This window comes from Apodemus sylvaticus, chromosome 11, assembly GCF_947179515.1.
Source record: "Apodemus sylvaticus chromosome 11, mApoSyl1.1, whole genome shotgun sequence".
Taxonomy (NCBI): domain Eukaryota; kingdom Metazoa; phylum Chordata; class Mammalia; order Rodentia; family Muridae; genus Apodemus; species Apodemus sylvaticus.
Genome location: NC_067482.1, coordinates 17,068,524 through 17,089,913, shown reverse-complemented (window position 1 = coordinate 17,089,913; position 21,390 = coordinate 17,068,524). Strand labels below are relative to the sequence as shown.

The 21,390-nt window shown below is 45.5% G+C and overlaps 2 protein-coding genes across 7 annotated transcripts in view; one reads left to right on the top strand and one right to left on the bottom strand.

Annotated features, from left to right (window-relative positions):
• Nucleotides 1–21,390, top strand: part of Art3 (ADP-ribosyltransferase 3 (inactive)) — an 88,454-nt gene that overhangs the window by 3,915 nt on the left and 63,149 nt on the right. For 4 of the 6 annotated variants that reach the window (XM_052198193.1, XM_052198192.1, XM_052198191.1 and 1 more), the window contains exon 1: nt 5,428–5,498. The exons of 1 other annotated variant lie outside the window; for it this stretch is intronic. The gene's annotated coding sequence lies outside the window, so the exon portion shown is untranslated. Of the gene's footprint in view, nt 1–5,427; nt 5,529–21,390 lie in introns of those variants that run through there. One more of the 6 variants, XM_052198188.1, reaches the window with a different exon arrangement.
• On the bottom strand, nt 9,807–11,991 carry Cxcl10 (C-X-C motif chemokine ligand 10). Its single transcript, XM_052198195.1, has 4 exons — nt 11,859–11,991; nt 11,248–11,374; nt 10,961–11,053; nt 9,807–10,575 (listed from the first exon to the last, which is right to left on the bottom strand). The coding sequence occupies exons 1-4, from the start codon at nt 11,917–11,919 to the stop codon at nt 10,557–10,559; spliced, it is 300 nt and encodes a 99-aa protein (XP_052054155.1). The 5' UTR covers nt 11,920–11,991; the 3' UTR covers nt 9,807–10,556.

Sequence of the window (21,390 nt, the reverse complement as noted above, 5' to 3'; positions counted from 1 at the left end):
ATAGTGTTGGGGTTTGGTGACTGTTTATAGGATGAATCCCCAGGAAGGACAGTTTCTGGGTGGCCTTTCCTTCAGTCTCTGCCCTACACTTTGTTTCCATAATTGCTCCTGAGAGTATTTTGTTCCCTTTCTCAGAAAAACCGAAGCATCCCCCCCCCCACTTTGATCTTCCTCCTTCTTGAGCTTCGTGTGGTCTGTGAGTTGTATCTTGTTTATTCTGAGCTTTTGGGCTAATCCATGGTGGATATATTTCAAAACCTTCCACGGATGTCTGAAACCACAGATATCCATACCAAGCTCTGGATAGGTCTATGCTATTTTTTCTATATATGGATACCTATGATAAGGTTTAATTTATGAATTAGGCATAGCAAAAGGTTATAGCTATATAACAATATACTCTAATGAGAGGTGAGAATGTAGGCTATGTGAAGGTGATGTCTCGTTCTCTTTCTCAGAATACCTTTGTTGTGCCATAAAATATTTGTGAACCCAAAAGGACCACTAAGGAGCCGATTCCAGTGCAGTTGCATTAGGGTCTCTTTATTCAAGCTAGAGCTTGGGCTATACCTCCATCTCTCATGCAGGACAACGGGAGGACGCAGCCCTAAGCTTAGTTTCAGACAAGCATTTATAGAGTAAGAAGGGGGTATCTAGCCTGGCACACATCTGGTTGGGGCGCCATTATCGCCTTTAACATAATTGGCTGGTGCTGGGAGCCAAACCATAAACTTAACTTCTGTTTGTTTTGTTGTTGTTATTGTTGTTTTGTTTCTCCTGATTGGTGGTTGTTAGGAAGTAAAGTGCCAGGGACAGGCTTGTAACCTGGGGTTGCAGATTTGTTGGGGAATAACCTGGAAACTGGTGCTAAGTGCCGGCCTATTCGTTAACTCGAGTTCAACATTAGGTCAGGGTCTCAAAGATGGAGTCTGAACTCAGAAGATCTGGTCTCTCACCTTATCACCATCCTTGTGGTCTCTGGGTGTTTGAACCTATGGCAAGTGCCATTGGGAATAAGAGGGCACCATAGTATTGACATTCTAAATGCATGCCAATCATTTGAATACATACATACACATGTGTATGTTAAGGCATCTGTTCTTTATTGCTTTTCTTTCATGATTATTTTTCTTGAATACAACTCACATTTTGAGTTGAATTAATTATGCCCCCTCCAATCCTTTTGATAAAGGTCTACCAGTTGGTGTTCTCAGAACATATGACTGTATATTGAGACAGGGTCTTTGAAGAGCTATTTAAGTTCAAATGAGGTCCCCAAGGTCTCCCTGGAAGCTAGGCAAGAGATACACTAGCTATAATGTATCTCTCTTATAATGTCTTCTCATTTTGTTTTGGTTTTTGGTTTTGTTTTTTGAGGCAGGGTTTCTCTGTGTATTCCTGGCTGCCCTGGAACTTGCTCTGTGGACCAGGCTGGCCTCAAACTCAGAGACCCAACCTCCTCTGCCTCCTGAGTGCTGGGATTAAAGGTGTGTGCTGCCGCTCAGCAGCTAGAAATGTCACTTCGCTTGTCTTAAACATGTTTATAGAGCTAAGGAAGCCAGTGCAAAGAATAACAATTGTCAAAAACACAGAATATCAGCAAAGAGGTGGAAAGAATTATAAAAAAAGGAACTAAAAGCTTGAGGATCTGAAGAATTAAAAAACCTAAGAGGTGACAGTTCAGCACGATGTTAGGAAACATGCCCCGGAAGCAGGCATGGGGCCCTGGGTCAGACGCCGAGACCACACAGAAAACCAAAACTCAAACTAAAAATCCCCAGAGGTCTTTAGCAGCACTTTTTAGTAATCAGAAGAAAAAAAGTCAGCGTATTGGAGATAAGATCATGGAAATGATTGATTCTGAGAACAGAAAGAAATAATGAGGAAAAAGGAAGAGAGAGCCTAAAGACACTGTATGACATCTAAACACACTGTGTGACACCTAAAGACACTGGGTGACATCTGAAGACACTGTGGCATCTAAAGATACTGTGTGACACTTGAAGACACTGTGACACCTGAAGACACTGTGACACCTGAAGACACTGTGTGACACCTGAAGACACTGTGTGACACCTGAAGATACTATGACATCTAAAGATACTGTGTGACACCTGAAGACACTGTGTGACATCTGAAGACATTGTGCCATCTAAAGATACTGTGTGACACCTGAAGACACTGTGTGACACCTGAAGATACTGTGACATCTAAAGATACTGTGTGACACCTGAAGACACTGTGTGACACCTGAAGACACTGTGACATCTAAAGATACTATGTGACACCTAAAGACACTGCATCCATAATGTGAACTTGGGAAGGGGAACCAGCAGAGAGAATACTCATGGGAGTAAGACCTTGAGCTTCCTGAACAAGAGAACTCACTGTGTTCTGTGATGGCTGTTTTAGTAGTCATTTGATCACATCTAGAATAAACTAAAACCCAAAGGGCTGAGGAACTTTTGCTTTATTGAATCATTTGAAACTGGAAGATCCACTCCTAATCTGATTATTTGAGGAGTGCAGACATACCTTTAAACCAGATCTTTTGAGATAGGAAGACCTACCTCTACTCTGGGCCACACCTTCTGATGTCAGCTGTATAAAGGACGTGGGAGAAGGAAGCCTCAGTCTTTGCCTCTTGATCTTGCCCTTGCTAGCAAGTCTTATTACTTCACTGGCATTAGAGCCTACTTTGGGATTGTAGCATGTACTGAAGACCAGTGAGACATCATCCAGCCTTGTGAACTGAGCAACTACTGGATTCTCAACCTTCTTTTCATAGGCAGCCATTGTTGGACTAACTGGACTGTAGCCTATGAACCATAAATTTTATATATATATATATATATTTGGTTTTTTCAAGACAGGGTTTCTCTGTATAGCCTGGCTGTCCTGGAACTCACTCTGTAGACCAGGATGGTCTCAAACTGAGAAATCCACCTGCCTCTGCCTCCCAAGTGCTGGGATTAAAGGCGTGTGCCACCACCACCTGGCTTATATATGTTATATACTATATTCTTTAGAATATTTTATTTTATAGAATAGACTATATAATAAATACTGTATATATTATGTAGTATATATTATATATAAAATATATTTCTATATTATATACGAAAACACATGTATAATCCATTCTATAACTTTTGTTATTGTTGAGAACCATGACTAAGTCGTGCTCTAAACAAGACAAATCCGGAGATCTGCACAGAGATCCCCATAGTCAAATTGTCAAAATCTCTGAACACAGGGTATTGAAATCAGAGGCTGGGGGATGTGGCATGTTGGCACACAGCTTCTCTTATCAGTCATGTGCGGAACACCACTGACACAGGTGTTTTGCTGGGCCATTCGAGTGGTGCCCCTCACCCATGCTTAGTGAGAATAGCTATAGGATGGGCAGAGACATCTAGAGTTCTCAGAGGCTTGGACCGGCATCAGTAAAGTGTACCGAGACAGGTACAGGCTCCATGCAGCTGTCATAACTGAGGCAAGGCCTTCTGGAGCAGAATCCATGGCTTCAGCAACAGGCAGGGGTTCAGGGTTAACCACAGCTGAAGTAGATGCTTCTGCGCTACTGTGCTGCGCTCAAAGCAGCAGTGCATCATGGTTCCCGTCCATTTGATTGCTGAAGGAGTGGGCTGATTGACAGCTCTATGCACCAGGCAGCACAAGTCAGCTGCTAATCGAATGGCTGAATGGCCTGTTCTCAACAATTGCAGCAAACTGTGCAGGGCTTGCAGTGGAGAACTAAGGTGAAAGTGATAGTAAGCTGTGGATAGCGCTTAATCTCCAGACAATCTGAGGGAAAGGTGGGTCTTTCTGGTCCATCTCTCAGGTGATAATGGAACTCTAGCATTTTCCAATCTTCTTAAGATGTGGACATGTCCCTTCTGGGTTTTCCACTCTGGAGGTGTGGACTTTGTAGCTTCTTCTGTCATTTGTAAAACCTCTCTGGTGTTTACTTTAAATTTAATTTTTAGTAATTAAGTCAGACGGAGACACGATGTCACATTTGCATTTTCTACAGTTTTCTCTCTAGTTATATTTTTGATTTAGCTTCCGTCTTAGATGCCAAAATTCAGGACTGGTGCTTCAGAGTCTGGGAATGCATAACTTGGGGTTTCTTATGTTTCCGGTATTTTTTTCTCAGTTCTTTCTTTTCACATTAAATGATGTTTTCCGTAGTCCCAGAGGTATGTAGCTACTCACGGAAGCCTGTGGATTTAATAGTAAGAATGAGGCCCTAGACAAAACAACTCTGTCTTCCCTAAGAGTTTCCCTAATCTTCCCCAAAGAGTTTCACTCTGAGGTACGTCGTTGTGAGCGGATAGGCACTTCAGGTCCCTCTCGCTTTGTCGTGCTACAGTTCCAGGTCATTGTCCCCCTTCCTGACCAGTGCCCACTCTTTCAACTTTGCTCCCTTGAGCTGTGTTTCCAAGCCTTGTTTAGTGTTAGCATAGATGAGACAACATGGAGTCACATGCTTTTTATTTATTTATTTATACAGACACCAGTCCTTGGAAGATGAAAGTTCTGCAGGGTCTCAGGCCATTGCTATGCATACTTAGTATCTGTAGTGTAGCCTTAGAATGTCACACCATGTCACCAAGCAATAGCAGGTTTTCATCTCTACTCTAGTATTACAGAGCCAGTAGAGTATAGTCTGCAGTTATCAAAACACTATATAGTGTTGGATTGCATTTTCAATCTACGTTGGCTGACTCCTGAGTCACAGAAGCCTTGGATATGGCTAACTAACTGCATGTCACTTTTTGTGTGTGTTATAACTTATACAGCATAAAATATAAACCACAGCAATGATGGCAGGCCCACCCAACACAGAAAGACTTTCATGGCTTAATTTCTGTCTGTCCAACATCAGCTCTGACACTACCTGCACTTGCAAATTTAGTTTACGTTGATCCAAACTAAACAGATGTACGTGTGTATCATTGGGTATGTTTTCCCGTACTAAAATTCACTTTTCTCTTTCCATCTGTCAGACACAAATGTGTCTTTCAGACTCCAGTTCTACCATCACACTCCTGATTTTCTCTATTTTCTTTGCACGCTTTATGACCACAGAATAAGTGGTTGACAGTTGTCTCTGTTTATCAGTTAAACTGTAAGCCACAGTTGTCTCTTGTGACCTCGTATACAATGAGCTTAAGTGTTTGTTGGATGCACACCTTGCTCTTGAACAGAGAGAAGTTTAATAAAGCTTTCTCCACACTTCTCTGAAGCATGTTTACCAGCAAACAACAAACAAGGTAGGTGCTGTGGTCTGGATGTGTCTCTCCTAAAACTCAGCTGTCACCACTGTGACAGTCTTCAAAGCCAAGGCCTTGCATTTGGAAATGTAGTTGAGAGGAAGGAAGGTCATGGACCCAGCTTGCCAGAGGCCTTGGCGAGCATCCTAAGGAAGTAAAGTAAAACACCCTCCCAAAAAAAGGCAAAGGAAGAAAGGGCCTTTAAAAGAAGAAATTGAGGTAAGAGAGCTTCTCCAACTGGATGGAAAGGTACCCTTTGCGAAGGTTTGGCTTTTGTTGTTGTGGGCTTTGCATGTGCTAGGTAGCCGTAAAGAGCTTGGCACAGGGCTTCTCTCACGTGCCCTGCACGAGAGATAATTCTGTTGTTTATTGTAACGTGTTGAGGTTCTATGGTGAAGAGCCCAAGCCATTCTTTTATTATATTCCAGAATGTGGTAATTCTTGAGTTCTTCTGGTTTGCTATGTAAAATTGTTCAATGTTCATGAAGGCATCTCAAAATTGGCAGTATTCCAGAGTTTATTTGCTTTGCTTTTTAACTTAGAAAAGATGTTTTTATTTTTATTTTTATGTATCTTACCTGCTCACATATCTGTGTACCACTGTGTGCCGTATCTGAGGGGGTCAGAAGAGGGCACTGGATCCCCTGAGAACTGGAGTTACTGATTGATGATTGTTAGCTGACCAAACCTGTCATCTGGAAGAGCAGCCAGCCCTTAGCCATCTCTCTAAACCCTGTTTTGCTTTTTTAGTATAGAATATGCCTTCAAAATGAGAGAGTAGGGGGAGAGAAGAGAGGGAAGAGAGAAGAGAGAGAGAGGGAGAGAGAAAAGAGAGAGGGAGGGAGAGGGAGGGAGAGAAAGGGAGAGAGGGAGGAGGGAGGGAGGGAGGGAGAGGGGGGGGACAGGACAGGAGGTTGACAGTACAGGTTAGAGCACAAACTGCTATGTCTCTACCACAAGGCAGACTAGAACCTCACCAATAAGTAGCCCTGGGCGTGTCCCAGTTTCTTGAGCTCTCAACTCTCTTCAGCATTATGTATTCTAAGTAAATCATACCTTTAAAATATTTTTTACTTTGTTACCCAAACAAAATGTTACATTTGCTTTGCTTAAGACTTTCTAAGAGTCTGGATGTCGTGGTACCGGCATGTAATCTCTAGCCACTTGAGAAGCTGAAGCAGGAGGATTGACAAGTTTAGGACCTCGTGGGCTACATGATGAGTTGGAGGTCAGCCTGAGCAACTTTTGTTCCAAAATAAAATACAAAGGGCCAAGAGTGTAGCTTAATGGGAGGACACTTGCTGGGAATACGCAAGTCTCAGTGTTTGATCCCCAGTGTAACCACAAAAGCAACACAGAAACTGCAGGAAGTGGAGTCACCTGCATACGCTCTTCTGTGACATGTTCCTTCTATGTCTCTTCTGGTGCCGAAGGCAGAGCATTGTGAGTAGTAGGCTAATGTCCTGTCACTAAGCGAAGCCCCCACCCTTATCTATCTATCTATCTATCTATCTATCCATCCATCTATCTATATCTTCTATCTATCCTCTATCCATCTATTATCTATCTATCTATCTATCTATCTATCTATCTATCTATCTATCTATCTATCTATCTATCTATCTATCTGTATCTTTTATCTATCTATCTATCTATCTATCTATCTATCTATCTATCTATCTATCTATCTTTCCATCCATCATTATCCATACATCCATCCATCCACCCATCCATTTATCTATCTCTGTATATCTGGAGATAGCATCTCACTAAGTTGGTCAGACTGGTCTTGAACTTTGAACCCTCTCACCCCAGCGTCCCAAGTAGCTGTGATCACAGGTGTGTGCAGCCACCATGCCCACCAAGATTTGCGCAGGACAGTTTCTGAGTTTAATTCGATGGGCTCTATTTTCACCGATATATCTCACTGAGTAAACATACCTCAGCCATCGCCCCGTGGACACGGGATTGTCTTCAGGTTTTTGCTATGCCGGCGATGCTGGTTTAAAAAGTCTTTTAAAACTCTTTGTTAGCAGCTTTTCTCTCTAAACCTGACACCAGCAACAATTCACAGGTATAAACAAAGTTATCAAGAGGCGATTTGGTAAACATATCATGTCCACTTAGCAGAAATGGATATAGATAGACCCACTGGGCCCTCTAATATTCCCAGCCATGGGCCTCCATCTGGGTTCCCAGGAGCAGACAATGATTTACTCCTGCAGAGTGGGCCTCAGATCCCACCAGAGAGTCTCTGGTTATCCCCAAGTAGACCTGCAGCTATTGCATGAGTGGGCACACCTTGCCTGTTCTTAGGTGGGGCTGTTGCTGGCGGCTCTTCCCCCACAGTCTCAGCATGCTCCAGCACACTGAGGAGTAGCCCGCCAGAGGAAGCTTCCAGCCTGACTCCAGTGTCTGGTGTCTTCAGCGGTAGACTCCTGATCAGCCAGCGCTGCTGTGATATCCTTGCATGGTCCCATGCAAGAGACGAATTACTCTGTGCTAACAGAATCTCTAGAACACGGGCAGGTGTTCAGCTTCAGACCGTTTCCTACACAAGTCGTGGTTACCCGTTTTCACAGGCTGCAGAGGGACTTTCCTCGAGGCTGTTTTCTTGCTGCAGGGTTATCAGCTTAATGAAATGAAGTCTTTAGGGATCCAAATGCACACTTGCTTCATTAGAAACGAGGTCAACCATCTCCCACCAGGGCCTTGTGCTATTTTTTCTTCTGTGAAATTCTTTTTTTTTTAAAATTAGATATGTTCTTTATTTACATTTCAAATGTTGTCCCCTTTTCTAGTCCCCCCCACCGAAAATCCCATAAGCCATCTCCCCTCCCCCTGTTCCCCAATCAACCCCCTCCCACTTCCCTGTCCTGGTATTCCCCCACACTGCGGCACTGAGCCTTTCTAAGACCAGGAGCCTCTCCTTCTTTCGATGTCCTCCAAGGCCATTCTCTGCTGCCTATGCATCTGGAGCAATGGGTAACATCTGGTTGATGGTTTTGTCCCTGGGAGCTCTGGGAGTACTAGGTGGCTCATATCGTTGTTCCTCCTATGGAGCTGCAAACCCCTTCAGCTCCTTGGGTCCTTTCTCTAGCTCCTCCATTAAGAACCCTGTGCTCAGTTCAATGGCTGGCTGAGAGTGTCCCCCTCTGTATTTGTCATGCACTAGGTGACATGACAACCTCCCAGGTGACAGTTGTTTCGGGCTCCAGTCAGCAAGCACTTGTGGGCATCGATAATAGTGTCTGGGTTTTGTAACTGTATATGGGATGGCTCACTAGGTGGGGCAGTCTCTGAATGGTCTTTCCCTCTGACTCTGCTCCACACTTTGTCTCTGTATCTCCTTCTGTGGGTATTTTGTTTCCCCTTCTAAAAAGGACCAGGGTATCCATACTTTGTTCTTCCTCCTTCTTGGGCATTTTGTGAAATTCTTAATACTTTTTAACTTTTGGTCTGATTTTATCCATGAGAATTCTTCAGAGGTCTTCACCGTGTTTGTGGGGAATGCAGGTTGGGAGTGCACCTATCCCATGGGATGGGTGTAAAAGTCAGAGGACAGCTTGCAGGCACGAGGACATTTCTGTCCTTAGGGGTCCTGGGCACTGAACTCAGGGTTGGGGGTCTTCAGTCTTTGTGTCAGGTGCCTGCACCTGCTGAGCCATCTTGCAGACCCCCATGAGCTGCTTCTTACGTTCCAGAAGCTAATAATCTACACAGCTGTATTGCAGAATCTATCTCCTTGTTCACTCACTGGACAGAGGAGGTGAGGGAGAAGTGGTAATGGGGGCTCTTTCTCTGGGGAACTGGGCAGATGGTGGTACAGTCAAGGCTATAAAATAGAGGTGAAGACACAGGGACAGGAGGGAGATGAATTGACTGCATCCTGTAAAATCTTCAGTGCAGCATCCCGGCAGAGATGTCTTAGAGAAACTTGGATCTGGGAGTATGTTCTGATGTCCTTTCTGTTGCTGTTACCAACGCTCTGACCCCAAAGCAACTTAAGGGCTTATTTAACTCATGTTTCCAGGTAATGGTCTATCACCAAGGGAAGGAGGCCGGCGGGGCAGGGGCTGGAGCGGAAACCACGGAGGAAGACTGCCTACTGGCTGGCACGCTGGCTTGCTTCCCCTGGCTCATGCCAAGCCAGTTTTCTTATGTAACCCGGGACCACCTGTGCAGGGTGTCACTGCCCTGAGTAGACTGAGCACCAGTCACAGTGATCACCCACCCATGGCCACAGGCCAGTCTGATCCGCCCAAGCCCACCTTCCTCCCAGGGACTCTTAGTTGTGTGGAGTTGACAGTGAAAATGCACCAGGTCAGGCCTTTTTCTTCTCTGCCTCCCCAGTCACAGGAAGCCTACATGATGGGCGGGCCCCGAAGGAGGCTAAATCAAGGAGCGGCGTGGGAATTCTCCTGACTTCTTTGTCTCCTACCAGCCCCAACTTCTTGTCCAAGCCATTGATTCTCTAAAGCTCTGAAATACTCCTCAGTCACATGACACTCATGGCATTTCATGTCAGTTAGTATTACTTTATTACCCTTTTGGTCTCTTCCGACTTTCAATACAGTACATTTTATTTTGACAAGCATCCAACACCTTTTGTATTATGTAACATTCAAAACACTTGTCTATGTAAACTTTAGCTACTCGTTGATACATAATGACACAAGTTCTTCCACATACAATGAAAAACATACAAAAAAATACATCTAGGAATTCTACTTTGCACAGTCCTTTGTTAAATAATATTTACACATACATTTCCAGGTTCCTGTAAGTATTCTGAGTTATGAAATTCCCTTGGGAAGATGGTGGTAAGTTTGTTCTTACAAACTTAATTTGTAGTCTTACTTGGACTGCGTTTGAAACGAAAGAGCTCAGGTGAACTCAGAACCGACAAGCCTAAAGCTAGGGAAGACGAGGCAGGGTTGGGGAGCAGGCTGGGGCGTGGCACATGGTGACGCCCCATAGGACCTCCACATAGCTTACAGAACAAGAGCTAGGAGAGCCATCGCAGCTCCTTGAGCGAGCGAGGACTCGGACCAGCTCTTAAAGAGTTGGGGATTCTTGCTTCTGGAGTTTTATCTCAGGACCATGATTTATCCATCATCCTTCAGGAGTAGCAGCTGATGTGACCACAGTTGGTCACCTTTCAGAAGAAACAGGGACAATTAGGGCTAGCCGTACATGGGGTAAAGGGAAGTGATGGAGAGACAGGCTGTCTGCTGTCCACCGGTCGCAGCACTGTGGGGAGTGGCTTCTCTCCAGTTATGGAGCTCTCTTAGACCTGTAGGAAGAGGGAAGTGTATTGAATGGAATAGATTCTGCCTTCAGTTTGGGAACCCAAAGACCCTGGGGCAAAAAGGCTTGGTACATTTTCCTCTGCTACATCATCTCTATTGGTCATAGGAGCTGGTGGGCTGTGTTTGTTTTTGTTTTTTAAGTGAGGAAATAGGGGACATTTGGCAGCTTTACCCGTTACACAGCTCTAACTGCTCCGCTTCTAGACACTAGGAATGCACAACCTAAGATGACGCCTCAGTGTCCGTGTAAATGGAGACAGAAAAGCGCATGCGGGTGCCATGAGTTTAGGGCAAACACCCCACAGCAAAGCCCAGGGCAGAGGCTACTCCCCAGACCGCCATTTCCTGAAAAAGCAACACCAAACCAACCTCTTTTGGCTGACCGCTTTCTTTAATAAATTCTTGATGGCCTCAGATTCCGGATTCAGACATCTCTTCTCGTCAGTCTTCTTCATCGTGGCACTATAGAAATAAGAGTGAGACACTCAGATTAACGTCAGGCCAGCAGAGCTGATGGCCCCGCAGGTCCATGTCAGAATACAGGCACCTTGCCTTCGTTAGAGTCACAGACCGGTTCCTGATCTTTCCTGATCCCCCTCATGGATTTACTCTGCGGTTACATGAGGGACGTTATCGGCAGGTGGGATTATACTCACATAATCTCAACGTGTGGGCAGGATAGACTCGCAGGGATGATTTCAAGCTTCTCTAAGGCCCTTGGTTTCACTGATCTGTCATCGATCGTGATGCAGGTGCAGCGGACCGTTCTTGCGAGAGGGATCCCTGCAGGAAGAGAGTGGTGGGGCCGGTAGGCACTTAAAACAGACGAGGTAGCGTTCAGCAGAGCCTGTCTCATACTGCTGTGTAATCAGTGGATAGGTGCACCCCATCGTATCATAGGGCTGAATGTGCTGAAGAGACATCTGCAATCCCACACTTACATACTGCTCACAGTATTGGTTAGACTCAGGTAAGGAGGCATCTACACCTTACCCTTTTCTATCTCTCTCCCTTTCCCCCTTTCTCCTGCCTCTCTCCTCCCTCCTTCTCCTTCCTGCCTCCCCCTTTCCTCTCTTTCTTCCCTTCTTTGTCCCCTTTCTCTTATTCTATTTTTCTCAGCATATGATAAATGTTGCATATGAAGGGATTTCTTCCTGCTTCCCTCTTTATAGGCACACACTGAAGCTTAAATGCATTCTGTGTCTAGAACTGAGCTCAATAGTCTGACTTCTGACTGTGTTAATTAAGTAGCCTTGGTGTCCCTTACCTTGAGTCCCGCTCAGACTCAGCAGCATGAGACAGAAAATGACGGCAGTAGTTGGCTTCATGGCGCTGAAAGAGAAGGCTTCTGGAAGGTTAGCTCAGGATGTCTCTCAGCTTGGAAGAAGCGCTTCATGAAGTGCCTGCTGCTGTGGAGTATTTATCCACAAAGAGTTTCCCTCCCAGGGTCCTGATTGGCTAGCTTTGGAGATGACTCAGCAAGACTTCACAACCTCCGAGGGAAGTCCCCTGTTAGACCAGGGCATTGCTGGTGTTTATTGTGACCCAGGAGGTCGGAATTTCCCTTTTCCCTCCTGTGCTCCTTTTCTCCTTTTAATTTTTAATGAGTGAGTTAGGTTTCACTTTCCAAAGCATGAGCTGTTTGAGAAAGCAGATGCATTGCATTGCAGAATATGTTTGAAAATGGCTTTAATTCTCATGTTCCTTCTCTCCTAAATAAAACATAGAGCTGATCTTTAAGTCAGGTCCTAAACAACAGTTTTTACATTTGTTGCATCCTTGTGCTTTATTTTTGCTTTATATCTTTGTGAAATTTGTTTCTTTACATACTTTATTATAAAATAACTTGGAATAAATTTTTTAAAAAAAAATCACACACCAAATTTAGCCAGATCTCAACGTCTCTACGACTTAATGAACTTATATACAGTTAGAACAGGCATTCAGAACAGAAGCCTCGAAGCGTCACTTTAGATTTTACACCAACTGCAGGTAATGCTCATGACTTACAAAAGGGATTGCAGAGTTAATCATTTACTCCAGCTCTGAGCCTGTCAGGGAGGGTTTGTTTTCTTTGTGAGTGTGTGGTAACCGGGCACGGGTGAAAGTGAATGAGAACTCGCTCTGCAGAGCAGCGAAGGCAGCAGATACCCAGAACCCGGGAGAGCAGCGCGTGAGATTGCAGAGATCTCACAAAGAGGTTATACCGGTGAAGGGATGGAGCCGATTCGTCCTGGGATGGGGCAGACTGGAGTGTACTGGTTCAAAACTTGACAGCAGAGGCCAAGAATGAAACCTGTACCTACCAACTAGAGCTGTGAAACAGGAACTCTGCCACCAGAACAGGGAGGGAGGTGCTGCTTGGGAAAGGTAGAAATTTCTAGAGAGCTAAGAACAGAGCTAAGCTTTCAACGGAGCAAATCATGGGACAGCTGTGGAACCTGGAAGGACAGACGGAAGGGAATGGGGCAGAGATGGAAGCCAAGAGACTTTCTGTTTTGTGACCTTCTGCTGAGGGAAGGCTACTGAGAGGACTCCACAAGCAGTTTCTCCCAACATGCTTCTGCAGAGGAGACGCTGCGCTGCGCTGTAGGGGCCGCAGACTTTTAGGCTGGGAAGAGGTGCTGAACAGTTTCCCATTAAACAATAAGAAAAGATACATGGTGACAGTTTTACATTTTTATTGTACAAGTTCTCAGTCAAGATGTGAAGGAAAAACAGATTTGAGGTAGATAGTTAGCAAATGGACAAATAGCCCCTTACTAAGGAGAAAAAAGTAACTATTATGTGGTGTTAAGCATCTGTTAGTCTCTCTTCATTCAGCACCGTTAAGAATCCAGAACCTCTATCTCTGTAGTCCATGCTCTCAAATACTTGGCTATGCAGCCTCTCTGAAGAGCAGATCCTTGGTTCAGGCTCCTGACGTCCTGCTGTCTGTCTACTTGGCCGAAGTCATCTTTGAGGCTTCTTCGGCATTTCTGGAACTAAACACCTAGGAGAGGTTTAAATTGGACTTATTTTACACAGATTTTCATGCTAAAATGAAAGATACTATATTATACATACGTTGCACATATGTGTTACCCAATAAACGGTCACTTGTACTTGAAAGCAGCCCTATTGACTAGAACAGACCATTTTTGCACTGAATTCTGACACAGATTTTCACAAGTATGGCATGCATATCGTGGAATTTTTAGGAGAAAAATGTGCATTTCTTCGTACATATTCAAATGTGTAAAAACAAAAAACAATACCAACCAACTATAAGGCAAATGTCAAATAACTGAAATAGTATCTAATATGGAAGTTCCTAAGAGTCAGCTCTCTAAGGTCAGAAATGCTTTGAAGACACTTGAAAATTCAACCTCAGGTGAGCTTTAGTGTAATCCCAGCCCTTGGGGGGCAGAGGCAGGAAGATCTCTGAGTTCCAGGACAGCTTGGCCTATGTAGCGAGTTCCAGGACAGCTAGGGCTACATTAGAGAAGCCATGTCTCTCTCTCTCTCTCTCTCTCTCTCTCTCTCTCTCTCTCTCTCTCTCTCTCTCTCTCTCTCACACACACACACACACACACACACACTCACACATACTTACAGGTTGCACATGGTAGTACACACCTTCGATCCTAGCACTTGGGAGGTGGAGACAGGTGGATCTCTAAGTTTAAGGCTAGACTTGTCTACATAGTGAGTTCCAGGACAGCCAGGACTGTGTAGAAAACCCATCTCAAAGAAAAACAAAACAAAAGAATAAGGTATGCTTAAACAAATGACCAGGAGGGGAAGCACATGCAAGTACAGGCCATACACACACAGACACACACACACACACACACACACACACACACACACACACACGCCCAATCAGTCTGTCCAGAAGCTTGGAAGAGTGGAGTGAGGTAGTGATCCCTGGGTAGGACCGGGAGTTGAGTTTTGCAGGCTCAGAACACCCATTGTCCCCAATTATCCTCAGTAAGCATGATTTTAGAGAGCTGATTATGCTAAAAAAAAATCTGATAAAGACTAAGACAAATTATTTTCACTACTATTATTATTACTATTTTGGTTTTTCAAGATAGGGTCTTCCTATGTAACCCTGGCTGTCCCGGAACTCACTATGTAGATCATGCTAGCCTTGAACTCAAAGATATCCATCCATCTGCCTCTGCCTCCATCCTTTAATGCTTACGATTAAAGGCCCGTGCCTCCATGCCCACTCTAAGATGCAAACTAAAAAGTCTGTTCCTTGCTGCGGTGGGCCTTCCCACAGCTGGGATGACTGGACTGGGGCGGCTATCCAGGCCACTCGTGTCCCTGTGCCTGGGAATGCCAAGGAGTAGTCTGTGTTCTGCCCGCCGAGAACAGAAGCAAAACAAAGATTCCTTCTCTTGTTTTGCATGGGAGCCTGCACAGGGCATCGACCTCATGGATGTAACTGATGTGGGAAACCATTCCAGAACAGGGGAGGTTTGTACATCAGTAGCAAACCAGCTCTTAATGTTCCAGTCACTGCTAACATCCATAGGGTAGTTGAATGGAAAAGAAAAGAAAAGAAAAGGAAAGGAAAGGAAAGGAAAGGAAAGGAAAAAGGAAAGGAAAAAGGAAAGGAAAAAGGAAAGGAAAAAGGAAAGGAAAAAGGAAAGGAAAAAGGAAAGGAAAAAGGAAAGGAAAAAGGAAAGGAAAAAGGAAAGGAAAAAGGAAAGGAAAAAGGAAAGGAAAAAGGAAAGGAAAAAGGAAAGGAAAGGAAAAAGGAAAGGAAAGGAAAAAGGAAAGGAAAGGAAAGGAAACGAGGAAAGGGGAAAAAAGTGATTACTTTTAAAATATATTTTTCTTTCAGCAATTCCCAAGGCTTTTTTGGCACATTTACTTTGATAGTATTTATTCGCTTAGAGAGAGAGAGAGAGAGAGAGAGAGAGAGAGAGAGAGAGAGAGAGAGAGAGAGAGAGAGAGACGGAGGCGGGGAGGGGGAGAGTTAAAGAACTTAGTTTCAGTTTCCACTTCATAGATTTGGCCTCTGGTTAGGGCACCAGACCAGAGAAATAAAACCCAATAAAAACAACCTGTTCTTAGATGCTTATGAGCACAGACCCCCTGAAGAAAAGAAAAAAAAGGGGGGGGGCCTTCTGAGAAATGAAAGCTCTTAGAAGAAGCTCAGAAGCAGAGGCTTTGGGGCGTGTACACGGGATTCCCCTCCTGGCTGCAGGGCACCGCTCCGTCCAATGTCCAATGTCAGCAAGTTCCCCTTCTCGGCTCTGACTTGGCACTGGCTGTGTGGACAGCTCCGAGGCTTCCCGATGACACACACGTCTCTTCATTCCCTGGCAGCCTGAGCCCAGGGCAAAGGAGGTGCTGGCAGGAGCGAGCGTGTTTGGGGGGCTGGGAATGCCAGGTGTGCCGCTCCTGCCGGTGGTTCTCAGCCTGTGGGTCTCCACCCCCACATCATACAGTCACCCCTACATCATACAGTCACCCCCCCATCATACAGTCACCCCCGCATCATACAGTCACATTAAAATGGATAACGATAGTAAAATTACCGTAATGAATAGCAATGGAAATACTTAAATGGTTGGTGGTCAGTACAACACAGGGAACTGTATAAAGGGACCACAGCATTAGGAATGTTGAAAACTGTCTTGTTTCTCTTCCAGACAGGGTTTCTCTGTATAGCCCTGGCTGTCCCGGACCTCACTCTGTACACCAGGTTGGCCTTGAACTCACAGAGAGCCACTGGTTTAGACCACGCAGTGACTAGATTTTATTTTAGTGCTGGAGATCCAAACCAGAATCGTAGACATGCTTGGCTGATGCCCTGCCACTGAGCTCTGCCATAGTCCTGGCTTTTGGGTTTAGTTCTTGGTTTTTTGGTTTTTGTTTTGTTTTGTTTTTTTCTGTTTTTTTTTTGTTGTTGTTGTTGTTTGTTTGTTTGCAGTGGGGGAATTCTTTGGATGACACAGTTACCACTATTGATATCTATTTGCTTTTATACAAAGTTCACAGGCTGTAGATAAGTCAGCACTAGAACTGAAGAAAGGGCTTATGCTGGTAAGTCAGGTTACTCAATGGGTAAATATTAACAGACTGCATTTACAAGCAGGGACACCCCTTTCAGTGACGAAACGGTCCTGATGGTTAAAACAACGGGGACGAGATGACACATTCTTACAGATGATAAAAAGATGACAAATTCTTACAGATGATAAAAGTGCAAAGAAAACTCTAAAGCAACACATTTAAAACCGGTCTAGTCAGGTATTACTAGCAGCTAGTGTCTGGGGGCGGGGCGGGGAGCATCTCCATGAGAGGCAATGATACTTCATAATAAAGTAAACAAGCAGCAGGAAAACTGGTCTACCAACTAAAATAGTACCTCCGTGATAACTAGCTCACGACTGCCCCTGCGACAATGCTCGGCGAGCCCAAAGCCAGCCACATAGCGTCTTGTCTGGGCGTGCGCATTTGCACGAGAGGCTGTAGGCACAGCACTGTGTCTGCCCTTGCGGGCACTGAGCGGGTGGCGAGTTTTATGTTGATGTTCCAGTCCCTGCCAGCCCGGCATGGGAGGTATTTGAGGGGATTAAAAAAAAAAAAGAAGGAAAATGATGACTTAAATTCTTTTTCTTTCAATAATTCTCAAGGCTTTCGTTGCGTTCACTCTGCCAGTATTTCCTGTTCAGGGCTCACTTTGAAAGAAAATAAAAGTTAAAGAACTTACTTTCAAGTCAGGTGTGGTGGCACACACCTTTAATCCCAGCACTCCGGAGGCAGAGGTAGGATCTCTGAGTTTAAGCCCCGCCTGGTCTGCAAGAGCAGGTTCCAGGGCAGCCAGGGTTACACAGAGAAAAACCAAACCAAGCCAAGCCAGACCAAATAGAACCAAACCAAACAGACCAGCTTAGTTACATTTCTACTCCATTGATTCAGTCTTCCACACATTTAAAGCCGGAGTTCAGGGTACGGTTTCCGTTGGATTTGGAAGACTGTAGCGAAGAAATAGATGATCTTTAATGACTTTGATTTGGGTGGAGACTGTCCTAAGTCTTCATGTTACAAACACACCCAGATGCATGGCTTAGGGATAGACGTTCACGGGTCGTTAAGTAAAATGACAGTCCAGCCTGTATCCCAGAGGTCCAGTAAAAAACAGTGCTGCATGAGGTGGTAGGTGTCAGTAACTGCAGTACTGGAGAGACAGACGAAGATGGACCACTGGGAGTTTGAAACCAGCCAAGGCATATAATGAGTGTCTTTGTGTCTAAGTCAGCCTGGGCTTCAGAAAGATACCTTGTCTCAAAAGTCAACAGATGGTAGTGGTGATGATGATGATGATAGAGATGATGGTGATAATAATAATTTGCCACAAAGCTGTTAGGGAAACAGCGAGGACACTGTCTTATTTAGATTGCTGGTTCTTTCTTCAAAGAGAGCACCAAGGAAAATGTATCCTAGTCATGTAGTAGTCAGCATACCTTTAATCCCAGAATTCTGAATGCTAAGGCAGGGGCATTACCACAAGTTTGAGGCCAGTTTGCTATACATCGTAAGTTCTAGGCTACAGAGTAAGCCACCCTGTTTCTATAAAACAAAGCAAGAAATGTGTGATAATGGAACTGTGCCAGCATTCTCCTGAGCTGTGCATCTCAGGCACTAGCAAGCTCCCGACACTGCCCTGGACAGTAAGCAGTGCTGATACTTTGCGTCATCAAAGTGACCAAAGGGTTCCCATCCCCATGGTATTCAGAGGGCATTCATGAACTGACGGGAGACCCAGGAATCCATGAACTGACGGGAGACCCGGGAAAGCCATGGAATAGCAGCAATGGGAAGCGATTAAACAGAGGGTAGGCAGAGAGCAGGTGGGGGGGGGGGGGGCGAGCCGCCTTCCTCCCTTTCCTGGCTGGCCCGCCCTCTGTCTTTGTGTCTCTGTCTCTCCTTCTCCGCTTCTACCAGAGCAGGAAGGCTGTAGATGAAGATGTGTTGAAAACCCTCAGCACAGGTAATCTCGATACGTGAACGGTTCTTAACACAGAGAATGCAAGGTGGCCAGCTTCCATATCGCTATCCATGTAAACTGCTTAGTGTTAGAATGTATTAAAAATCATGTAAACATTTACTGCGTGCTTTCACCCGTGTGAGGCCGTATCATTCAATCTAGTAAAGACTTAGACTGTTTTTGAACGGCTCATAGCAAGGTTCCAGCCTCAGCCCAGGCAGTCTAGCCCCGAGCCCCGGGCGCACTGCTGTGCCGCCTTCATGTTAACTTTGCTCTCCCCCTCTGCTGGTGAGGAATATCAATGACTCGGATCAATAAACAAGGACATTGGTTTTTTCCCTCAACTTGAGAAGTGTAAACTGAGGAAGAAGCAGTCCTCTTACTCTGACCAAGGTCAAAGGGAGTGCACGTCTCTCGGGGACTTCAGGAAAATAGAAGATACATACAGCTGTGAATTTGAGACGATACACTTTTTTTTCCAACAAGAAATCTTTTACTATAATGTTAAAGTAACAGTCTGAGCGTTGTTGTAGAAATCAAGCTGAGAGTCCATACACTAATTATATTATAAATGAAAGGTGTTCATAAGCAGTAGCAGTGAACGGAAAAAAATACGTTGTGGGAGTTGATGGTTGTGTGTTTTAAGAATTAGTTGGTATAAATAAATCCATGATATAATAGAAATGGAGCCCTCTGTGGACCTTTGAGTTCTGCTTCTATTGTGTGGGTTTTCTTTTTGTTTGTTTGGGTTTTTGTTGTTGTTGTTGTTTTTTCGAGACAGGGTTTCTCTGTGTAGTCCTGGCTGTCCTGGAACTCACCCTGTAGACCAGGCTGGCCTCGAACTCAGAAATCTGCCTGCCTCTGCCTCCCAAGTGCTGGGATAAGGCGTGCGCCACCACGCCTGGCTTGTGTGGATTTTCTTATCCTGGCTCAAGCCCTTTGTTCCCCTCCTCCTTTTATTAAAAATATTCTTTTATCATAAATAAATCCTGATTACAGTTTCCAAACCCTCCCTTTCCTCCCCCCTCCTCCCCATCCTCCCCATGGCCCTAGCATATATTTTGCAGGCAGGACAGATTGTAGATCAGAGGTGTCATGGCTGGGTTGGTGTTTATGTTTTAGGGTAGCCTGCAGAGTACCTTCCCATACCAAAGACACTAGGACACCGGCGAAGGGTCTATGTAGCACCTTCTCCATGTTCAGTGTGTTGTGTGGGTGTTGTCTTCAGGATGGGGGCCTTGCTGTCAGTTTGTAGAGAGTGACTGTGTTTCTGCTCGGATGGAAGGCTATCCTGGGACCTGGGAGCCCAGGAGCCATCTGAGGGAAGAAGCTATCCTAGTGGAAGGGCATCCTGAGACACAGGAGCTCTGAGAGGAAACCGCCTCAGCAGAGGTGCTGCAGCCCCCCCCCCCGGGGGGGAGGGGGACCCCCAGCTGAGCCGAGGAGCTTAGGAGCCTTAGCCCTGATCCGCATCTTTTCTTCTCAGCTTCTTCAGACAGGAGAGTCACAACAGGCAGGAAATCTCATGAAGGAGATTTATTGGCGGGTCCAGGGTGTGGAGGGACAAATCCAGGGATGGTTGGTCCTCTGCTCCTGGGAGCGGACAACAGGGTAGTGGACAAAAAGGCAGTGCTTATATAAGAGTTCTAAGGGGGTGGAGCTTCTCACTGCGGAGATTTCCAGAGTGAGGATTGGTGGGATTTCAAGTCCTCAGCTTGAGGGAGCTCAGGGATTGGTGGGTTTCCTGCTCAGGGTTTTGGGCTGCGGGGGTTGAAGGAGGCTGGAGAGGAGATGCTGCCGGTGTGGACAGCTCCCGAGGTGGCATTACAGGAAAGCTGTTGGGTGCAGCAGGAAAGAAGGTGGACAGCTCCTGAGGGGCAGCTCCCACTGAGTCAAGGATGCCGTCACCACCGTGGACAGCTCCCGCAACGCCTTGGGCAGCTGCAGGCCCAGGAGATGTGGTACAGTAATACAGGAGCTACAATTTTGGACAGCTCCTGGGGGGTGGGGCATTTTACTGCCACGCGGTAGGCTGGGGTGGGAAGGAGGGGCCTGCCTCCGGTTTGATGATTTTTGTGGCGCAGTGGCTTCTGTGGTGTGCTGCTCAGGGGATGAGATTGACCTATTGTGTTGGCAACAGCCTAGGTTGTTTGGGGATGGGACCCCTTTGGCCAACAACTCAACTGGATGTAACCCAGTCCTGGTTCGTTTGGTGACATTAGATAGCCAGTTGTGACTCCGTCTCCCTCATTATTTGGAGCCTTCATTAGGATCACCTTCAGATACATTAGGAAGTTTACACTACACTAGGTGTTCATACTATAAAGGACTTATTTATTCTAGCTAGCCTGTATAATCGACATAAAAGCTTAGTATTTTATGTGACAAGCCGTAAGCCTGGATTGGGCAGGTTATGAGCTATTGTAACTTACGTCCAGTCCATAGGCCCAGTGTTACCTGCTGTTTGAGCCTCACCCAGGCTGCTTGCTCTGTCAGTCTGTCCTCGGGTTGCACTTCTGGCCACGCCCTCATGGTCCATCTCCTATCATGGTGGCCTCCTCCTCTCTCTGTCTTCCTCTCCTCTCTTTCCCTACCTGGAGCCCCCAGCCTAGTAACTGAAACCCCACCTACCTCTGTCTGCCCCAGCAATTGTCTGCAGTCACTTTTATTCAACTGATTGCTTCAAATCGGGGAGCAAGGTACACAAGAAAGGCCAGTGTACAGAAGATGTCACTCGTCTGGGGACAACCAGGCTGTCTTAGTCAGGGTTTTTATTCCTGCACAAATATCATGACCAAGAAGCAAG